Source organism: Prionailurus viverrinus, chromosome F1 (genome assembly GCF_022837055.1).
Source record: "Prionailurus viverrinus isolate Anna chromosome F1, UM_Priviv_1.0, whole genome shotgun sequence".
In the NCBI taxonomy this organism is placed as follows: Eukaryota; Metazoa; Chordata; class Mammalia; order Carnivora; family Felidae; genus Prionailurus; species Prionailurus viverrinus.
The window spans coordinates 41530875-41552656 of record NC_062577.1 but is presented as its reverse complement, the minus strand read 5'-3'; the positions used below and the strand labels follow the sequence as shown (position 1 = coordinate 41552656).

Below are 21782 nucleotides of genomic sequence, written 5' to 3'. Positions count from 1 at the left end.
GTTCTGTAATTTTCCAGCTTCCCTGGAATTCCCTCTGACCCCTGCCCTCTTTTCTGGGGCAGAGGGGACACCAGCTCAGGGACCCAGGACTCTACCCTAGTCTCTCGGCCCGCCACACACAGGTTTTCCAAAGGCTTGGGAAAGCCACTGGGGCTCTGGAGGGTCACCTGTTGGAGGAGTGAGTGCTGAGACAGTTTCCAAGTTAAAGTTGGTTAGTGACGGGGCACCTGAGTGGCTCAGTCGGTTAAGCGGTTAAGCGTCCGACTTCGGCTCAGGTCATGATCTCACGGTCTGTGAGTTCGAGCCCCGCGTCGGGCTCTGTGCTGACAGCTCGGAGCCTGGAGCCTGCTTCAGATTCTGTGTCTCCCTCTCTCTCTGACCCTCCGCTGTTCATGCTCTGTCTCTCTCTGTCTCAAAAATAAATAAACATTAAAAAAAAAAAAAGTTGGTTAGTGACTCGGAAAGTTCTTGACTTTGCTCTGCTCTCTCCTACACCCTCCTCCCCATGGCCACCAGGGCTCCATAGCTTCTCTCCCCCTTCTCCGTTTCCCTTTCTTCTTGTTCTTGGCCTGTTAGCTCAGGTGCCCTGAGAGATGATCTGGCCAACTCCTTACAGAGACCCAGGATATGGAAGGGACTTGCTTCACATCACACCTGGTTGGTGACAGGGCCAGCACTGGGTTCCAGTGCCCCAGTGCCCAGCCCAGGGCTACAGCCAACTGGCTCCTCCCCTTCAAAGGTATCTTTCTGTGGTTTTTGTGGCATTCAAGTCAAGTAGCCACATAAACTGGATTTCTCTCCACCCTAGTTAAACTCCCTGAAGGAAAAAAGACACATGTGGGCCTCCCCCACCTCAAGGCCAGCCTGGGCCTCCAGTTCTCCGTCTCCCACCTGCATTGTTCCACTCTCGTCCACGGCATCCTGGAAACACACAGCTGTTGGGACCTTGCTCAACAGCTACCTGACAAAGGGAACGTTTGACTGGCAGCGTATCGCTCCCTCTTCCCCATACACATCCTTAAGGAGACAAAAAAATTGAAATTTGGCTTTTAACTTCAGAGAGAGGGGCTGCGTTAGCTCTAAGGGAGCTCTTTCTGTTTCAGAGGAGAGCAGACAGGAGGAAGAGTAACTGGGGGAGGCTGTGACATCTCCTTTCAAGGGCTGGTCCTGGGTGGGTGGGGTGCAGCTCAGCCCTGGGACAGGCTGACGGCCAGAAAAGCACGTGCGGATAATGGTCACAGACTGGCCCCGGGGAGGGGAGGTGCCCCGCGGAGCCGGGCAGCTTTTACCTAAATGTTTTGGTGGCGAACGGGCGAGGGGGCGGTGCACTGCCCTAGGTAATGACAGGGCAGTCGGGGAGCCACGCGGGGGCTGCCCGTCTCGGTGGTGGCTACAAAGACGGCGTCGAGACCTCCCGCTTTCTTCCCCAGGGGACCAGCCCCACCCCTCCACACCCCTCCCGCACCCCCCCGGCCCGCCTCGCCCCGCCCCCTCCCGCAGCCCCAGCGCGCATGCTCTCTCCCCCCGCCGAGCAACCTGGAGATTTAAAAGCCGCCGGCTGGCGCGCGTTGGGAGGAGGCGGGGGGGACGAGCTCGCACGCGCCGGCCCCGGGTGACAGCCGCACGCCTCGGCCAGGTAGGCGCGCGCCCCCCGCTCTCCCGGGGGAGGGGGTCCCGGCGCGGCGGAGGGAGCGGCGCCGCGCGGCCGAGCTCCGCGGGGTGGCGTGTTGTGCGCCGCGCGCGACTCCCGGGGGAGGTGGCGGGCTCCGGGCGCGCCCCCCGTCCTGCCGCTCGGTCCCGGGGGAGCCGGGCTTTCTTCCGCTGAGGGCGGGCTGGGCTGGAGCGCCGGGTCCCCCGCTGTCCCGGGCCGGGCGGCGGGTGGGCGGGGAGCGGGCCCTCCCGGGGGCCCCCCCCGGGCCGGGCAGACCGCGGGGTGGACCGGCCACTCGCTCCTGTTGCAGCTCCAGCGTCAGAGTTTTCTTTGGAAAGTTGCATTTATTTTCTTCCCTTGTCTCGGCTTCACCGGAAAGGGACGGGATGAGTCACCGCGGCGCGCACAGTCCGGGACCGGGGAGCCGGGAGAGGGGCCGGCGGCCGGGATGCCGCGGGGTCCTCAGGCTCGGGGGCCGGCGTGCCCGGACGAGAGTGAGGGGTCACGAAGGGAGGGGTAGGTGGCCCAGCGCTCCCGGACGTTAGTCTTGGGGCCGGGCTGCAGGCAGAGTTGAAGCGGGAGTGTGTGCGTGTGTGAGCTCCTCTGCCCCCTTCTCCGCCTCGGTTATCCTTCAGGGGAGGAGGAAGAGGAGAGGCCCTTTTCTCCTCGCCTCCCGGGACTCTCGGGTAGGGCCGGTGGGAGGGCCGGTGAGAGTGCCGAGATCGGCAAACAGGTGTGATGAGATGGTACCTGGGCATCTGCTGTAGCTTCTCAGGGCTCTGGGCTTAGGCAAGAGCATGGCCTGCTGGAGAAGCTCCCAGGGAGGGACCTGCGGCGTTTCTCCTGAGTGAGAGCCAGTGCTTGCCGGAGTCTCCCGTTCCCCTCAAGCGCTGGAACCCCCCCGACTTGCCTTTGCCCTTGACCTCTGGATCAGCTTCCATCTTCCTCACACACTCTTGACTTGCTCAGCTTTTACCCCTCCCCCTGGGCTCCTCCTGCCACCCTGCTTCCTCTTTTCCCCAGGGGCCAGAGTTGGGGCTAGGGAGGGGTTTGGCATGGTGGGTACCTGGTGAGGACTTGCCCTTCAGCTGTTACACAGACCTGATCCCAGTGGAGCGGACACTAAGAATAGCCCAGCTGCTGTTTTGCTGCCCATAGCCAGTGCACCCAGGCCCAGAGTGACCCTTACTGGGTTCCTGGAAGCATTGCTCAGGGGTGGGGCGAGGCCCTGGGGGCTTCTGGCTGCCTTTCCTGATGCACTTGGCAGCTCTCCTTTCAGAAGGAGACAGCCTTGGTGTGGGCTCACCTGCCCAAGGCCTGGGGGGCAGGCTGGCACAGGGGGCTAGGGAGGGGAAGGCCCAGGAGGGGCAGGCTGGAAGGGAAGCCTGAGGAAACCCATGGAGCAACTCCTCCTAGGGAGTGAGTGCTACGGTATTTGAGGTCACAGGCCCTTCTGTTGGATGGGTCCCATCCCCTCATTCCTTCCTTATCTCCTCCCCCCCAGGCCTGTCATGGAGCCAGGACTCTGTTTTTCTAAAAGTGCTCAGAAAAATGGAGCTTGAGTCAGCAGGATGAGTCTGAAGAGGAAAATACAGCTGTGGATGAATGTACAGCTGTGGACATCCAGGCCCCAATTAGAGTATGTGTGTGGGGTGTGTGAGGGGCAGTTTTCCTGTGTCCTCATGGAGGGTGTGGTGAACTCTCCTGTCCCGCCTGGCTCTCTGGGTTATCCTGAAGGAGCAGGAGGGACTGGACAGTGATTCTTGGTGGCCCCCTGAGGTCCTTCCAGGCCACCAGGTGGTGGAGCCCCCCACCCCCGCCTCCCCAGCCTGGGCAGGGCGCTGGAGGAAAAAGGCAGAAAGGTGGGGATGGTCCGAGGACTCCGAAGGGGAAATCACGTACCATCATCTGGACCATCAGAGCCTGACAACATAACATTGTGGATAAAAACCTAGACTGTCAGACAAGGTTTATATCTTGGCTACTCCACTGGCCATGGGAGGTTGGGCAAGTTACTTCTTCAAAGTCTCAGTATCCCTGGATGCAAAATGTGGATGATGATAATAATACTTTACAGATTTTTTTTTTTTTTTTTGAGAGGGAGAGAGAGAGGGAGAGAGTGGGAGAGGGGCAGAGAGAAGGGAGAGAGAGAATCCCAAGCAGGCTCTGCACTGTCAGTGCAGACTCCAGTGCGGGGCTTGAACTCCCAAACTGTGAGATAATGACCTGAGCTGAGATCAAGACTTGGATGGATGCTTAACGAACTGAGCCACCCAGGTGCCCTTACAGCTTTTTTTTTTTTTTTTAAAGTTTGTTTATGTAATGTCTATACCCAACATGGGGCTTGAACTCAGGACCTGAGGACCCTGAGATCAAGAGTTGCATGCTTGGGGCACCTGAATGGCTCAGTCAGTTAAGCATCCGACTGCGGGTCAGGTCATGATCTCACGGTTTGTGAGTTCAGCCTCACGTCGGGCTCTGTGCCGACAGCTCGGAGCCCGGAGCCTGCTTCGGATTCTGTGTCTCCCTCCCTCTCTGCCCCTCCTCCACTAGTGTTCTGTCTCTCAAAAATAAATAAGTGTAAAAAAAAAGAAAAAGAAAAGAGTTGCATGCTCTTCAGACTGAGTCAGCCAGGCACCCCATAGCTTTTTTTTGTTTATTAAATTAAATATAAATATCTGATTGTATGTAATATGTAAAATATGAAAAATGTATATTATTAAATCGTGAGTATGGAGCACTGGACTTTGTGCCTTAGGTAGTAAGTGCTCAATAAATGTTAGCTAGCACTTACTGTATCTCTCACCTGTGACCGAATGCACAGTAGCACCTAGCCCGGAACTCTATTCTTGGGTTCTGCTCTTGTTTCTTTGGGAGCAAGGTCTTCTGGACCTTGGGGAGTCCATACGACTGGTTAAGAGACTGGCCTCCAGCACCCAGTTGCCTGGATTTCAATCCCATCTCCTCTTGTACAAGTTATTTCACCTCTCTGTGCTCCCACTTCCTCCTCTGTGAAATGAGAATAATAGTACCCACCTCACAATATCATGAGGATTAAACAGGCTGATATAGGTAAAGCTCCAAGCATAGCAGCTTGTGTAAAAAGAGCCTGACACATGTCAGCTGCTGTTATTTGGTAACAATGGGAGTAATTATTGCTGTTTACACTTAGAAACCAGAGTTTCGGAGCAAGGGAATTAGACCACGTATAACCATATGCAAGCTGCGAATGACCTATTTGCAGTTGAACTTGTGGTCTGGTGCAGAGAATACACCAGGACTGGACATCCTGGTTTCTCCTGCGTCAATACCATGAGCGACTTGTTTTTTAATCTGTCCAGAAACCCTGCCCTCCCTGTCTCCGCAAGTTGGAAGAGAGTGCCATGAAATAACGGAGGCGAATATATATCTAGCTTGAAAGGTCAAGAGCCTTCTATGCAGACAGATTACCTGCTGTGATTTTTAGGGAAACTGTATGAGGAGGAGGGGGCACACTGAAGTTGGGGTTCTGTTCTGTCCTGCCCCCTTCAGCGCTTAGGATGCCTTGCTTTCTGATGTCCAGAAGAAAAATGCAGCCTGGCTTTCTTTGAATAGTCAGTGGCCCCGTTTGCTGGATAGCAAGGACAGAGGCTGGACCAGTTGGTGCCAGGCCCGGGGTCTCGAACGCTGATGCCACTTGACTCCCGGCAATAGAGCTGGAGCGTGGAGCTTTGTCTAGTGTATTAAGTGTCCCTGCTTGGGGGCGGGAGCTGACCGAGCCGTCACGGGATGGTCCTGATATCTGGCCAGAACTTCCTGTTTAATCCCTTTTCCTACTATGAAGTCTGTGTTTCCTCCCTTGTGGGAAGAAGTCCACGGTTTTGCCACTGACCTTGAATGACTTGTAGGGCTTCTTGCTTCTGATACTAGAGACGGGCCTGCCTCACCTGTTGGCCTTGGCGTCTGTGTCTGTAAAACCGTGCAAGGTTACAGTGAGGATTAAATGAGAGGAGCATGTTTAGCAAAGTGCCTACACAGACCAGGTGCTTAGTACCTGTTTGTTCCCTTCCCCTTCTTTTGTTAATTCTGGAGATCACTCTCTCTGGGAAACTGGGATGAGACCAGCCCCTGGTCCCATGGCCCATAGTCCCTCGGTCACCAGTTTCAGGCCAGACCTAATGCCCAGCCAGATAGATGCCCTCAGGAGCAGCTAGCCAGAGACAAGTCCCTTCTTCCTCAAGGCTCTTTGTTATGCCCCACCCCAGCCTCTAATCTCGGATGTCCTTTGAGGTGACAAATAGGGTCCAAGCTGGGAGTGCATGGCCCATCCCTGGGGATTGTGGCAGTCTAGCTTCCCACTCCTGGCTCCTGTCGCTAGAAAGAGCTGTGCACCCAAATACCTCGACTGTGGCCCTGCCTGAATCCCTGGCAGGTTGGTCAGATTCATCAAACAGGAAGCCTGATTCAGCCTCACTTGGAAGGCCTTCTCTTGAGCACTCCACACCTCCATCCAGGTCGTGGACAGGGACTGTGGTCCTTGCTTTCTAGGAGCTGAAGAGCTAGTGGGGCAGGAGACCAGAGGACCACTAGCAGTATCCAATCCTGAGGGCTGCCTGTTGAGCACAGCAAGGTTCGGAGGAAAGAGGGGATCCTTGATAACTTGGGTTCCCAGGAGCCCTGAAGGAGGTATGGGACTTGAGCTGGACAAGGGTCAGGTGAACGAGAGGGCATCCCGGGGAAGTAACTGGAGCATGGTGACTACTTTGGAAGCAAAATCAGGCCCGGGGCTGATAAATTCCTCTCTCTTGGGTCCAGGTCTGAGATCGAAACCCATTGCCACAATTTGGGGTCTGGTATTCTTGCCATTGTACCTCACTGGGTCGGGGCCCAAAGGAGAGGTATGTGTGTGTGGAGGTCCCAGGCTCCAGTGACTATGTTTTGCAAATATCTGCCCCTTTCTGCATAGTTCCTACCTGCCCATCTTGCCAGGCTCAGCAACATGGCTTCTTCCTCCAGGAAGCCCTGGGAGGACTGGTCACGCCCTATGTCTTGGGCCCCGACTCCAGGGACCTGTGTCTCAGCACTGCTAAAGGGGGCTGCAGGCAGTCATTTCTGTACCCAGGGCGCCTTCACAATGGGCTGGCACAGAATTGGATTTCAGCGAGTGTTGGATGGATGGATAGGTGGGTGGGTGAGTGAGTTTTAGTGCTCCTTGACATTCCTTTGGGGGAGGTTAGGTTGCATGCACTGAGGCATACTTCCTCCAGGGGTGGGCAAACTGGGACCCTTTAATAAAAGAGTCCTTTTTGGAGCCCCCTCGCACACTGCTCATCACTGAGCAATTGTTTTTGAGAACACCTTTCCGTGGGGCTGGATCTGACCCCGAGCCCTCTGATGATAAATAGGACTAGTTACAGACCGTAGGATATCAGGGCTGAAAGAGCCCGAGAGACCACTGAATTTGAGATCCTAGAGGTGGGACACAACAGAGCTAGGACCAGTGTCCTGGCCCCCCTCCCAGCCTGGGATGGGTAGGTCTGCCCAGCCTCCACCCCCTGGCCTCCTTCCTGTGGGCTGCACCTCCTGAGGGAGGCCAGTCTGCAGGAAGGGGGCAAGGGTTGGCTCTGCAGGATGGAGAGAACTGCCCGGTCTGGCTGACTGGCCGAGTTCAAATTCGCTAGGAGAGAGGCTGTTTAGGTTTCACTTCACAGGGCTGTAGGAACTGAGAAGGCAGCAGGGAGAGAGAACTTCCCAGTGGCCTGCACGCTCTGCCAAGCTCCTCATTCTCCACCCCCCACCCCCAACTCTGGACCAAGGAATTTCTTGGTACCGTTACCCCACTTTGTAGGGAAGCTTTTATTGTGGCCCAGGTAGAGAAAGAATTTACCGGCATCTGCCAGGAACAGTGTCCAGCTCCGGGAGGGAGTAGGGAGGAGGCCACTTCTGCCCCCAGATGTCTCAGTCACTTGGCTCAGTTTCAGGTGTCCGCTAATCTTTGGCACCCTGTTGTACTTGAGCAGTGTACTTGAGCAGGTAAAGGATGGCTTAAGTGCGGCTGGGGAGCCCCTCTCCGCCTGGTTCCCCGTGTCTCTCTTTGGTGGAAGGCTATGAAACCCTCCTCCCCAATGCCATGTGGCCTTGTCAGTGCGCGCTCAGTAGGCACCTGTCGAGGGAGAGCACCATACCTGAGGCCAAGGGCAGGGGGTGGGTGGGTGTGAGATCATTTAGCTGTACCGTTGTAAAGAACTTTAGACAGCATCTAGACTAGCTCTCATTTTGCACGTGTGAGTCCTGGGGTGGAGGGACGCGTAAAATGGCTATACAGCTACAAAAGTCATTGAAACCAGAGTATATGGTCCTGGTTCCCAGTTCAGAGCACTCTGCAGGATTTTCAAATGGTTTGATTTAGAGAGAAAGGTATGTCAGGTATCCAGCCCATGCCAGACACCTTCTGGACAGTGAGTAGCTGTCAGCCACCGTGATTATTTTCCCTGGGGATAATAATCCCCTGGGGATCCACCCTTGTCTCATGACTGTGGATGTTTAGTCCAGCCTCCAGCTCCTCAGCCACCAGGCAGGTCCGCTGCAGTGACCTCTCCTCACCTGTTGGGGCCAGCACCTGGGGAGGCATTTACATTCTTGGCATTCCTCCTGCCTCTGGGGGCTGAAAGAGGCGTTGGAGGCCGTGCGGGGCACGTGGGTGAGGGGGGAATGCGGGCCGAGAAGGGCGGCTAGCCGGTCCCCCTCTGACCTCTGCTGCTCCTGATCCGGAATGGGAAAGCCGGCTCCCGGGTTTCTCTGCTGGGGAAGCCCAGACAACTGAAGGAAGGGCTGCCTCGAACTTCCCACAGGCTGTCTCTTCAACAGACCCCACCGCTGTGAAGTTGGTGGTGTTCATCTGAGGCTCCTCGCCTGTCACATGGGCATATTCAACATTGTACCCACCTCATCGGGCGGTTGGAAGATTAGAATGCTTGGAGGAAGACCTGGCACGTAGTAAGCCTCAGGGTTAGCTGTTATTGTTAATTGCAGACGAGGAAACTGAGGCTCGGGGAGGGCAACTAACCAGGTCACAGAGTTGTAAGTGGTGGAGTTGGCGTGCAAACCCAGGTCAGGCTGACTGCCACACCCAGGTCACCCTGCAGAATCTGCCGGGGTTCAGAGGCCTGCGGCCCCTCGGGCAGAAGGGAGCTGCAGGTTGATTGTCTGGGTTTGGAGGGCACTTGGTCAAGGTGACCCAGTATGACCTTGGGTCACAGCTGTTCTCAGAAGGGAAGTCTGATTGGGAGGTCTTTGCCTGGAGTCAGATGTGTGTCCGTGTAGACGGTCACCATGGGATTGCCTGACAACCCCCTGGGAAGGTGCTTCACCTTGGCTTAGGCTGGCCAGGACTGACTGGCCAAGGTGAGGGTCAGGCCAGCCCCAGAACTCCTGTCACTGGACTGCAGAGGGGAGGGGAGATAAGAGTGGGGCCCCAGGGACTTCCCGCCCATCCTCTCCTCTCCCCTCCCCTTCCCCCAACCTCCTCGGCATTTGTTTCCTTTCAGAAGCTGGGCTGGGGCTCTCAGACAGGGCAACAAAAGCAACTTTCCTCCAAGCCACTGCCACCTGTTGGGTTTTCACACATTGGGGGTGAGTGGGGGGAGGGAGCCGTTGCCCTTTTCCCAGTGTCTGTGGTGTGCCCCCTCTGCCCCCCCAGGGCCTGGGATTCTCTTTGCTGCCCGAAGTGACAGGGCTCAGGAGCCGGAGGGGGTGGGGGTGGGGGGGCTGCAGCAGCTGGAAGGGGAATTGAGTGGGAAGGGGCCGGTGCTGGCAGCCGGGAGAGAGTTTGATGGATTACTCTGCAGGCCGAGAGGTTTCTCCCTAATCCCCCTTTGTGTCCCAGCCTGCAGCCCCCTCACTCTCTCTGACAAGCTGCTAAGCAGAAGGCTTCCAGTCCGAGTGAAGAAAAGGCAGCGCAGCAGGGCGAACTCCAAATCCCTGGCCTCTGGGCCCCGGGGGAGGCAAAGCTAGGGAGCAAGTCTGGGGCGGGGGTGGGCTCTTCCCCGCTCTGTCCAGCCCTTATTCTTTCTGACAGTTCCCTTGAGGTGTGGAGGCTGCTTTCCGAGCAGAGTTTGCAGGTGTCTGGGGAAGCCCTGCAAAGTGCAGGCCTCGGGTATTTGCTCAGATCATGGCCTTTTTGATAGGGTGGGATTGGGGAAGGCAGACCCTCACTTCTTTGGAAATTGGAGCCTGGAGAGTCAAAGACTGAATGTGGGTTGGAAGACACTGAAACCGCGCACGGTCTAATCCTGTGCGCCCCTCCCCCCCCTCCCTGCCCCCCACAGCTGCCCAGGTAGCAGTTCCCACAGCCCAGCATCCCTGAACCGGGGTCTGTAATGAGAGCCACTGCCTCACAAGGATGCTCATTTTCAGGACTCCTGGCTGGCCAGCACGGCCTCTTTCTGGGGCGCCCCAAGGCCCCATGGGGGCAGAACTCATTTCGGGAGTGCTGTGTGCTAGGTTTTACCAGGTAAAGCCGAGGACGTTGGGCCCCTGGGACTGAGGCACAGGGTTGGGTCACAGGGATGCTGGGCTGGTGAACCCCCAGCCCTCTTCCCTGCCACCCAACTTAGAGGGCCTGGGAGAGCTCAACTTGGAATGACATTCTGGGGTCCCCATTCCTGCAGTCTTGCAGCCTCCACCCGGGGGTTGCTCGTCATCTGCCCTCCGTCCTGGTCCCGGGGCAGGAGAGCCTCGGAGAGCCTCGGGCGCTGGGCTGGTGTCAGGCAGATTGGCCAGGAGTGACCCCACCCCCTTTCTGCCGCTGAGTCATTATTCCTCGAGGGAGCCCACCCCACCCCATTTCCTTCTCTGCGGGAGGGGCTGCCTGGGGGCTGAGAGGGGTAGAGGAGCGTGTGAGAAAGCCGGGCCGTCTTTGTGAGCGTGGAAGGAGGACGCGGGGTCTCCGAGCTGCTGGGGTCAGGGTGGGGGCCGCAGCGTTTGATGTGCCTGGGCGGGGTGCGGGGAGGCGGGCGCATAAAGAGCCCATAGAATTGCTGCCTGACACTGGCCCGCGGCGGGGCTGCCCCCAGCCTGGGCTGCCCTGGCCTCTGTCTGTCAGCAGAGGGGATCCGCTCCCCCCGGCTCCACCTCAGTCGTGAGGGTGGCAGGAGCCCCTTTGAAAGCCCTCAAAGGCCTCTTTATGCGTCCCTCTGACCCTCCCTTCCCATAGGGAGCTACCGGAGTGGGCTCTCGCCTTTCCTCCCACCTCCTTCGCTCTGTCTTTTGAATTTTGGAGAAAGTTCAGGCCAAGTTTGTTCTTGCTGCTCAGTTTCATTTCCCCGTGCTCGCTGAGGCCTAACCTGACGAGGGGGGCGCTCCAGCCCAAGGGTCTGTCCAGTCCACTCACCACCTGTGAACCTTGAGGAATTGCCCCCTCTGGGGGTCTGGCTGGGATTTCCTTGGTGTGTGAGGGGATGGGGGGGGCCCCTCAGGTCTTTCCCATCTCTTACCCCACCCACCCCCACTCTGCTTTCAGCTGTGTCTTCTTCGGGTAAATATTTCCCAGGCCCCTTATGCTAGGGTGGGTGCCAGAGGGTTGAGCGAAGGTCTCCCGCGGTCTGGGGCTGGGCTCACTGACTGTCCCCAGGGTGCTAGAGTTCTGCTCCCCCAGGGGTGAGGAAAGATGGCCTGGGGCAGAGCTCCGAGGAGGTTTCTGGAGGTCTTGGGTTTCTTGCAGCCTTCTTGTTGTCCTGTCATTGGGGGGCAGGAGAGGAGGAGATACTTGGAACTTGAGAGGGACTTGTCCTCCCTGAAGGCTGCTGTTCTTTTTTTTGTGTGTGTGGGGGGGGCGGTCAGGCCACACTCCCCCTTTCTGTACCTCCACTTGCCTCCTCTTCCCGCCCCCTCCCTACCAGGTGAGCCCTTGGAGGCTGGCGCTTCTGGTTGATCTTCTGGTTGCTAGACAGGCAGAGTGCTCCAGGAGCAGCGGGACAGGAAGATTGGAGTCAGAAGCACCTCTGACATAGGAGGGCATTGGGGAGAATTGGATTCCGTCTCCCTGCCTGTATTCCTGAGGAAGTCAGGGGAGCACCCCAAAATGGGTGCCCAGCAGTCAGTTGTCACTTACAAGCTTTGGTGGGAAGCGTGCCCTGGGGCTGCAGCAGGCTGCAGACAGGAGTTGATGCGGAAGACTTCTTGTCCCCCACCTGTCTGAGCCTGGGCACTGGGCAGGGCCTGGGCTTCTCTGTTCGTGCACTGGAGGGATGGCAGGTGGCTGGTTAGTGCTGTGGGGGTCCTCTGTAGTTCCCTCCTCCCTGAGGACTCTGGAGTGAGTGGGCCGGCCTGGGACCCTGGGGGAAGGTGTCAAGAGCCGACCCGGAACAGGGAGCTTTGGAAGGGAGAATATTCTTACGGGCTTGGAATTCCTTAGGCAGTTCTGGGCCTGGAAGAATAAACTCTAGGGGTGGCAAGAGTGCTCTGGACCCCAGGGCACAGTACAAGTCAAAAGAGGGAGGACGGGCTTAGCAACCTAAGAACAGCGGGGTGCAGAGCTGGGCTTGGAGCCTGCCCACTTCCTACCCCGCTCTTTCAATGAATTCCTCACCTGGCCCAGCCCCCAGTTACCTGGTAAAGAAGAAGGGGGGAGGGGGCAGGAGAAAGGAGGGAGAGGGAGGCAGCTAATGAGCTATCTGGGCTGAAGGAGGATGGAGGGAAATTCCTGTCTTCACCCCCCTTTGGTCTTTTAGTCTCTCTCTTGTGGGCTACAGACGTCCTGCCTGTTCCCCGGAGCAAGGAGCTGGATTAGGGGAGGGAAGGAGGCAGGTGGGGTGATTAGTGTTTTGGCCCAAGAGCTGCTACTTATTTTAAACAGCAGGGAGAAGACCAGGGCTTGGGAATGGGGGCAGGTTGTGGGTGAGGCTGGGTCTGACAAAGTCTCTGTTTGCTAAGGGAGGACCTGCTCCCTTAACCCAGAGTAGGTGAGTGTCCAGGGCCTTCCCAGACTGAGGGTGGGGAGTAGAATGGGCTGGAAGCCTTTTGACCCAGAACCGTTCCCTCCAGGCTGGAGTCTTGGTCTATGTGCAGTCTCTTGCCTGCCTTGTGGGGGATTCTAGGGCAGGGGAGGGGCTTGGTTCAAAACTGCCCAGCTAGGACCTACGTGTGGCCCCCTCCCAGCACCCTTAGGGACCCTTCGATCAGTATTTTACCCTCTCCCCATGCCACCCCCTTGGGAGCCACGCCCCTTCCCAAAGTGGATGGTCTGTGTCTGAGCAGAACTTTGGGGAGGGGGCTGCTGGTTGCCTAGCCATATCTAAAGTCCCTTCCTTCCTGGTCTGCCGGCGGCAGAGTCCTGGAATGCAGACGTGAACACATCTTACCCAGGATTGATGGCCATCTGATTTCTTTGTGGTGTATTTCAGAGAGTACCCACGACATGCTTTATAACATATAAGGCCCTGCGAGGTTGACTGTTCTTTGAAAAGAGAAAAGAAGGTATAGTGGCGGATTATGAGATGCTGAGATTGGCCGGGAATAAAGAGGACTGAGGGTGCCCCAGGCGCTGGGTGGGGGTGGGGCTGGGAGTGGAGCCCTCAGAGCTGTGGACCTTGCACAGGAGCAGTGCTGTTCAGCAGCATTTATGGTAGGGAATCAGTGAGGCAAGGGAAGGCACTCCAGACTCCAGCCACGAGCGGCATGAAGTTCTGTCCCACCTCTTTGAGAGAGATGACAAAGTTAGGGGACGCTTGCTTGCCTTTTCTCACGAAGGCCCCACCTTCTATACCTCCTCTTTGTGGCTGACTTGATTTAGCCTTTTTAGTGGTCACCCCTGAACATTAGACTGCATTGGGTACCATCGGATTCAGGAAGTAAGACCTGGCTGCCAGTTGCCTGGGGGGGTGGGGGCACAGGATGGGTGGTTCCCCCCCCCATCTCTATGCACAGGAGGCGGGCCTAGCAGGAAGGGCTGTGGGGACCTCTCTGCTGAGAATAGAGCCATTTGGGGAGCAGAGAAGGGCTGCCCTGGAAAGCGGTGGGGTATCCTGTCAGCCCCCGGTTACTGGTGTCATTATAGTGGCCACCAGGTGTTACAGTTTCACGCCTCGGTGAGGCTGGCACCTGGGAACAGTCCCCATTGTCCCGTGACAGTTGGGCAGTACCTGTGGGAATGTTTCTTCCCCAGGAACGTTGAGCACAGGGAGAAAACTCCAGGGAGAGGTTTTCAGGCCTAGGTTCCTCCACGGGAGCCTTCTTTAGGTGGTTTCAATGACAGGTTAACCCCCAACCCAACAGACCACAGCCTCTCCTCCCTTCCCCCTTGTCCTCGTCCTTGGGGGCTCAGGTTATAGCGCAGCACGGTGTGTGGCCAGGCTGCGCAGATTGGGAAGTACTACTCTTAACAAAGGGCAGTTGAACAGCCCAGCTTTGGGAAGTGGAGAGAGAAAAGCAAACAATCCGGGCCTGGCAGAGGGTCTCCAGGGGCACCTTGATAACAGAGCCTGGGGAACTGGGAATTCAATTGGTGTGATTTTTTTTTTTTCTTTTTTCCATACTAACAGGCAAGGGCAATTGCAAAGATATTCCAAAACAGAGAAAAACTTGACATCTGTTTGGTTCTGAAGTGTGCTGAGGTTTAAAAATCATATTTACCTTATTAGTTATGTCAGCCTTAGGCTAACATTAACAAGCGCTTCCTTATTGGCTGCAGGGGATAGCACGGCCACACTGCCAGCCTGGGAGTGAACTCAGGATTCAGAGAACTCAGAGCAAATCCCGGAGACCTGGTGCCCAGGACTTAACACTCTGGGTTTGATTGTCCCTGCCCTTTTAGGACCTGAGTGATGAGCCATGTCTGCACCGAGGCACCCCATGGCAGCGGGCGTCTAGCATGGGCTGAGAAGCCGCACCTGCACGGAAGGCTGGCAGAAATGGGCTCCCGGCTGAGTCCTAGGCAGTTGGTGGCAGCAAGGAGGAGAGGCCCGGGCATCTGGAGCAGGGCTGAGACGGAGCAGTTCTGGAGTGTGTGAACGGGCGGAGCCCAACCTGCCTGGTCCACCATGGCCCAGAGGCTGTGGGTGAGCCGTCTGCTGCGGCATCGGAAAGCCCAGCTCCTGCTGGTCAACCTGCTGACCTTCGGCCTGGAGGTGTGCCTGGCCGCAGGTATCACCTACGTGCCGCCCTTGCTGCTGGAAGTGGGGGTAGAGGAGAAGTTCATGACCATGGTGCTGGGTGAGTCACCACATCCTCCTTCCCTCCTGCTCCAGATACATGATACCCAGGAAGTAGGTGCCTTTGCCCAAAGAGGAGGAGGTGGCTGCCTGCTGTTCCTCAGGCTGTGGTGCTGGTGGGTGGACATTGCTGGACGCAGGGGTGACCGTGGGCTGGAGGGGGCCCAGTAGGAAAAGAACACAGGGACATTCCCCGGTCATCTCACCTGGCACCTACACGTTGCCTGGCTGGCGCACAGGAGACATTGGAGAAATTGCTCTGCACCTTTGTCTACTCTTTCTACCTTATCTGTTATCTCATTTGGTTCTTGCAACAGCCCTTTGAGGCCATCCATTTCACCGAGAAGGTAATGGAGGCTGATAAGAAGTTGGGTGATTGAGCTGGGCCCGAAGGCTAGCTGCTGATTAGCAGGATCAGAGTCTCTCAGCCTGGGCTTTCTTACCCCTAGGGCATGGGCTGGGCTCCTGACTGCAGATGCTTTCTGCAAAAGCCACCGGAGGCAAGAAAGAGGTCACCGTGGGGTGGCTCCCGGAAGAGGGGGCTGTCCAGATCATAGGCTCTGGAGTCAGACTGCCCGATGGAACTCGGCCTCTTGCCCCCCTTGCCGGGTGCCAGTGCACAAGTCTCACCAGTAGCCCCGTGCATCAGTTTGCCCATCCTGAGACTGGGCATTAGGGATCCTGGTTGCGGGGACTAAATTAGAGCCTGTGTGCCATACTCAGCACTGTGTCCAGCACGGAGGTGGGGGTGGCCCTCCATGCGAGAGGACCGTGGTCCTTTCCATCCTTCTCCCAGGAGGTTAGGCCCCCTTCCCCACCACCCCTTAGGGTCCCAGCCTCTGGCTCATACCACTTGTCCTTCCTGCAGGCATCGGGCCAGTGCTGGGCCTCATCTCGGTCCCACTCCTAGGCTCAGCCAGTGACCACTGGCGCGGGCGCTATGGTCGCCGGAGGCCCTTCATCTGGGCCCTGTCCCTAGGCGTCCTCCTGAGCCTCTTCCTCATCCCGAGGGCCAGCTGGCTGGCGGGGCTGCTGTGCCCGGATACCAGGCCCCTGGAGCTGGCACTGCTGATCCTGGGCGTGGGGCTGCTGGACTTCTGCGGCCAGGTGTGCTTCACTCCACTGGAGGCCCTGCTGTCCGACCTCTTCCGGGACCCAGACCACTGTCGCCAGGCCTTCTCCGTCTACGCCTTCATGATCAGCCTTGGGGGCTGCCTGGGCTACCTCCTGCCTGCAATCGACTGGGATGCCAGTGCCCTGGCCCCCTACCTGGGCACCCAGGAGGAGTGCCTCTTTGGCTTGCTCGCTGTCATCTTCCTCACTTGCGTGGTGGCCACGCTGTTTGTGGCCGAGGAGGCGGCGCTGGGTCCGGCTGAGCCAGCCGAAGGGCTGTTGGTTCCCTCCGTGCCGCCGCGCTGCTGCCCATGCCACACCCGCCTGGCCTTCCGGAACCTGGGCGCCCTGTTTCCCCGGCTGCACCAGCTCTGCTGCCGTGTGCCTCGCACCCTGCGCAGACTCTTTGTGGCCGAACTGTGCAGCTGGATGGCATTCATGACCTTCACGCTGTTTTACACGGACTTCGTGGGCGAGGGGCTGTACCAGGGTGTGCCCCGGGCTGAGCCAGGCACTGAGGCACGGAGACACTACGATGAAGGTAAGGCCTCTGCAGCGGGCGTTCGGCGAGGGGGCTGCTGTGGAGGGAGTTCCCTCTGGGGGACGGTCCAGCATAGGAAGATGCCCCCAGTCTGCGCCGGGCTGGGAGCTGTGTACCTGGGCTCCGATTTCCCGATCAGATAAATGGGCCCAGCCTGTGCATGCGGCCCCCAGCGTGCAGGTCAGCTTTGCTGGCAGTCTCAGGAGAGCCTCCGGCTGCGGAGACTTTGCTCAGAGTCGTTGCCCCAAGTTGACAGCAGAAAAGGCCAAGCTTATTTAAGGTCCAAAGAGAGTGGAGGAGTCAACGCCGGGTGGCAGGTCTGCCTAGCCCCAAGTTCAGTGTGCCCTCTGCTCCCCCTGCTGACTTTCCACATTGCCTGGCCAGACCTTCGGCTCAGGCCTCCTGGAACTTTGTGCCGGAGCCAATGGCACAACTGTCTTTGTGTTCCCTGTCAGCCTCCTAGATAGCTGAGCACTAGCTGAGCCTCGCAATCAGCATCTTCCTCTGCCCCTAGCCCGCGGCTTCGCCTTTTCTAAGGGCAGTGGAAGAACCTAGACTCCCGTTGTTGCATCTGGGTGAGGATGATGCAGGGAGCGGGTCTGGTCCACAGCAAGGCTGGGATGGCGGGTGCCCGCAATTCTGAGCCTTCCCCAGATTGTACGGGTGGGTCTGGGTCTGACTTCCTCTTCTTCCCCACCTGCAGGGGTCCGGATGGGCAGCCTGGGGCTGTTCCTGCAGTGTGCCATTTCCCTGCTCTTCTCTCTGGTCATGGACCGGCTGGTGCAGCGATTCGGCACCCGGGCAGTCTATTTGGCCAGCGTGGTGGCCTTCCCTGTTGCTGCCGGCACCATGTGCCTGTCCCGCAGTGTGGCCGTGGTGACCGCCTCGGCTGCCCTCACCGGGTTCACCTTCTCTGCCCTGCAGATCCTGCCCTACACACTAGCCTCCCTCTACCACCGCGAGAAGCAGGTACTCACACTGGCCGCTGGGTGGAGCCGGGGTGGAGGGGAGACGCACGCAGTAGCCCAAGTCTGGCCAGAGACGGCGGAGAAGTCATTCTTTGATTGGAGAGGAAGCCCGTGTAGCCCAGGGCCAGAGACGTGGGCTGCGGAAGGAGGGTGTAGATTAGATTCTGGGAATGACTTCCTGGTGTCAGAACTATAAAGCACTTGAGCGGATGATTGCAGGAAATGCTAAGTCCTTCTTGGGAATCCTGAGGAATCGGCCTAGGCCTAACGGAGGCCCTCAGTCTGGGCTGAGTTCTCTGCAGAGGCAGGGGGCAGGAGCAGGTGACCTCTGGGGCACGTAACCTCAGCAGATGGGGAGGGGGGACGGTCTGGTGTTGGCAACAGCTCTCTTTATTCAGGGAGGGGCAGTGTGACTGACCAGTACCCTGCTCTACTCTCCAATGTGGGGAAGGCTCCTTACTGCCCCTTCTCTTTCTGGTTTATCTTCTTTTTCTGCCTAATTCTCTCTTTTCTTTTCCTGCCTCACACCTTTGCCTCCGTCCCCTTCCCCCGCCCCCACGGCGGATCTCTGAGCCCGACGCATCTGACACCGCTCGCCTGGGCACTGTAAGTTGGGGGCCTCCTTCCTGCTTGGCCCCACGCGAACCAGCCCCTCCAGGGGCCCCCTTCTGAGGGGAAGCCTCCTGACCGAAGCCGTGTGGTCACCTTTGTCCCCTTCACTGGCTTCAGTGAGCTGCAGCCCTCACAGAGGGCAAGAAGTTGGGGTGTCCTGAAGGAGGAGATGTAGGCCTGCCCTCATAGAGCTTCCAGACCATAGGGAAGATGGATGTCCGCCCCCTGTAGGACATGAGTGAAGTAGCAGAGAAATACGTAGCTAGGAGGCTGGTTGGTTGAATAGGTAGCTGCAGGGGTGGGGTGTGTGGAGGAAGGGGCCCGTGTTTCGGTTGGGGTAGCCTGGTGCCTGAGACTCCTGTCAGTGCACTGATAACCTTCCTCAGCCTCCATTGTTTCACTGCCCTGGCTGGGGGCTTGAGGGCAGGTGTCCAGAGGCCAGGGTGGGCATATGCACTCGTGCCAGGGAACCTGCTAGAGCCAGTCCTCCCCTCACACTGAAGAGCGGGTCTATCCCTAGGGCCCTCTTCAGGCTCCGGCCTCACTGGTCTTTTCGGGGGTGGCAGGCAGGCAGGGGAGGTCCCGGGAGGCCGGTTCCAAGCAGCAATCGATGGCACACTTGGCCCTGTGCGCCATCTGTACTTGCCTGGCCTACTTCCGGCCACGCCAAGAGCCGTGGGCTTCCCTGGCTTCATCTCTGCCATGAGTCCCGGCTCTGGCACAGCCAGCTCGAGAGCCCTCTCCTGTCCAGTGCTAGCAGGCGCGGGACAGTGTCAGATACATTCCGGCCCTATCCTAAAACAGGGGGCTCTGGGCAGGGCCAGGCTACCTTGATCTAAGGCAGACAGTGAATAGGAAGCAAGAAGGGCTTCAGTATCAGCACAGCTAGGCCATAGGAGCCTGGAAGATTCCTCTGGTTCCTCTCTTCCTCCGGCCTGAGTCTGCTGGACCTTCCCTGCCCCAGGCTGGGGCCATGGACCTCACAGGCCTGGGACCCCAGTGGGAGCAGAGTTTCTCTCTTCCAGGTTGAGAAAGATTTCCCAAGGCGAAGTGGTGGGGGGCAGGAAGTAGGAGGGTTAAGAGAGCCTGTGTGGGGGCTTGGGCCATCAGGGACCCCAGCTTTGGATTTTGTTCCTCTGTTCTTACACATCTCTCTTCTCACCTGTCTTCATTCTTTTCCCTTTACCTTGGGGTTCTGCTCTCTTCCTTGCCTGCACTGTGAGTTCGTCTGCCACTTACTGGCTCCAGGAGAGGCTAGTGCAGACCTAGACTTGTGGTTTCAGATGTGTCCCCTCCCCGGGGGATCCCCTGCCCCTAAGGAGACTCCTCACTAGACCCAAACCAAGGAGGGTCTGCCTGGCTTTCTCACCTCTGCATAACTGTCATGAAGGCCAGTTGCCTGGTGTCTTCCGGCCCCTGGTCTGAATGCTGGGGTCTGTTCTCCTAGCCGGGATCCTATGCTTGGGTACCTAAATGTCCACGTCCCCTTTTTCCTCCCCTCCGCCCCCCAGGTTTTCCTGCCCAAGTACCGAGGAGACGCTGGAAGCAGTGCCAGTGAGGACAGCCTGAAGAGCAGCTTCCCCCCGGGCCCCAAGGCCGGATCTCCCTTCCCCAATGGACACATGGGTGCCGGAGGCGGCGGCCTCCTCCCGTCTCCACCCGTGCTCTGTGGGGCCTCTGCCTGCGATGTCTCCATGCGGGTGGTGGTCGGCGAGCAGCCTGAGGCCAGGGTGCTTCCGGGCCGGGGCATCTGCCTGGACCTTGCCATCCTGGACAGTGCCTTCCTGCTGTCCCAGGTGGCCCCGTCCCTGTTCATGGGCTCCATTGTTCAGCTCAGCCAGTCTGTCACTGCCTACATGGTGTCGGCTGCAGGCCTTGGTTTGGTGGCCATTTATTTTGCTACACAGGTAGTATTTGATAAGAGCGACTTGGCCAAATATTCGGTGTAGAGTACTTCTGACCCACTGAAGGGGGGCCTGCCTCACTGGGTCCCAGCCCTGCCTGCCCCGCCCAACCCCCCCCCAGCTCTACATCCTGTTAGCCTCGGGGGGCCAGGGTGGGGCGGGCCCTCTGGTTTCTGTTGCCGCCAAAGGGGTGTGGCTCTCTGCTGCCGCCCTGTGGCAGTGAGGTGCGTAGCCGCACAGGTAGGGGACCTGGGGCTTCTCTCTCTCCCTCCCTCCCCGGTCTTCAGGCCTGGCTGACTATTGGTCCAAACAGGCTTCAGTCTGGACTTCTACAGGGAGGCCAGAAGAGCAGGGCATTTCATTAGCTCCGTGCACTGGACTGCAGGACTCTGCGGGGGGATTACCAAGGTAGGGTTAACAGGCAGTGTCCTGGTCAAGACATGCCCAGAGAAGGGATCTGGGGAGCTGAGTAAGCTCAACCACCTGGTCTCTCTCACCTCCAAGCCCCCTTATCCCATAGATTCCCTCGACGTTGCTCTGGCATGGGAGTTTCTAGTGTGAAACTCTCCTCCACAGGATTTGAAAACATGGAAGTTATGTGTGGGGAAGAATCGGACAGGGAGGAAGCTGCCTGGCCCCAAAGCACTGCCTTTCTACTATTCCCCCACAACTACATTTTATCGGGACATGGCTTGTTGGCCCCTGTGTTGACATCAGAGGGACACAGGCCTTTAAATATTTAACTTATTTATTTAAGTAGAGGGGACTCAGTTCCCAGCTCTGCCATCTTGGTGTCTAAGGGGTGAGGTCTCCGGTGGGCCTATGAGATGGTTGGTTTATCGGGCTGAGCATTGCCAGAATGTTCTCCTGGGTGATTGGTCTGGCCCCATACTGCCTAACCCAGGAGCTTGGAAGCTCTACTCACCCAGCTGATATCCCAAATCATGTTACCCAAGGCTGGGGGAGCTGGGGGTACGTGGAGGGCGGGGCTCCGGGTCTCAGCAGCCTCCTTAGCCTCTCTCTTGGCCCAGCCTGCGCCCCACTCCTGACTCCTCTCTGCTCTCTCTAGGGCTGGGCTGATGAAGGAGCTGCCCACCCCCTACCCTTCCCCACTGGCTCCACAGTCCTCTCCTTGGGGCTGTTGCAGGACCAGAAGCACAGAGTGTGGATCCTCGAGCCTGTATCCGTCTCAGCCCCCAGGGCATATCTGTGCTTGGGGAATCTCGCACAGAAACTCAGGAGTACCCCCTGCCTGGGCTAAGGAGGTCTTATCTCTGGGGGGGTTTAAGTGCCGTTTGCAATAATGTTATGTCTTATTTATTTAGTGGAGTAAATATTTTATACCGTATGTGAGCAATCAGAGTATAATGTTTATGGTGATGAAATTAAAGGCTTCTTATATGTTTAATTGGCCTGTGTTTATCTTTTCTGAGGGGGAAGGACCAGCTCTCTTTCAAATCCTCAGCGTCAGCTGTTTTGACACGTTCAGTTCCCAGCATCGCCAGCAGATGGAGCCACAGACCAGTATTCTTCCAATGCTTGGCCAATGGGCTAGGAGGAGCTACCTCTTGGACTGGAGAGTTGGGGAATTTGGGGAAAGGGCCGGGGCGGGAAAAGCACGGAGTGCAAGGGAGCGGGGCATTTTCCTTCGCAAGGGGCTCATAATGTGGCCAAAGAGATGGAACAAGCACCTTCTCTCTAAACCACAGCAATAGGAAGTAGGAACGAACCTGGTACGTGCAGGCTAGGATTTCAACATCACTGAGCCTTGCTTCCTTCACCCTTCCTGCCAGGCTTAGGTCAAAT

The 21782-nt window shown here is 57.7% G+C and overlaps 1 protein-coding gene across 2 annotated transcripts; it reads left to right on the top strand.

The window, feature by feature from the left end:
* The first annotated feature begins 1527 nt into the window (after window positions 1-1527).
* SLC45A3 (solute carrier family 45 member 3) lies at window positions 1528-21384 on the top strand. Of its 2 annotated transcripts, XR_007148285.1 has the most exons (6): window positions 1528-1636; window positions 14442-14839; window positions 15707-16492; window positions 17196-17461; window positions 19584-20384; window positions 21046-21384. XR_007148285.1 is itself a non-coding variant. In XM_047841049.1 (5 exons), exons 2-5 carry the CDS (start codon window positions 14668-14670, stop codon window positions 20019-20021), a joined length of 1662 nt encoding a protein of 553 aa, XP_047697005.1. In that variant the 5' UTR covers window positions 1528-1636; window positions 14442-14667; the 3' UTR covers window positions 20022-21384. The 2 variants fall into 2 exon arrangements, 1 of the variants encoding a protein (XP_047697005.1); XM_047841049.1 differs by having other exon boundaries at window positions 19584-21384.
* The last annotated feature ends 398 nt before the right edge of the window (window positions 21385-21782 follow it).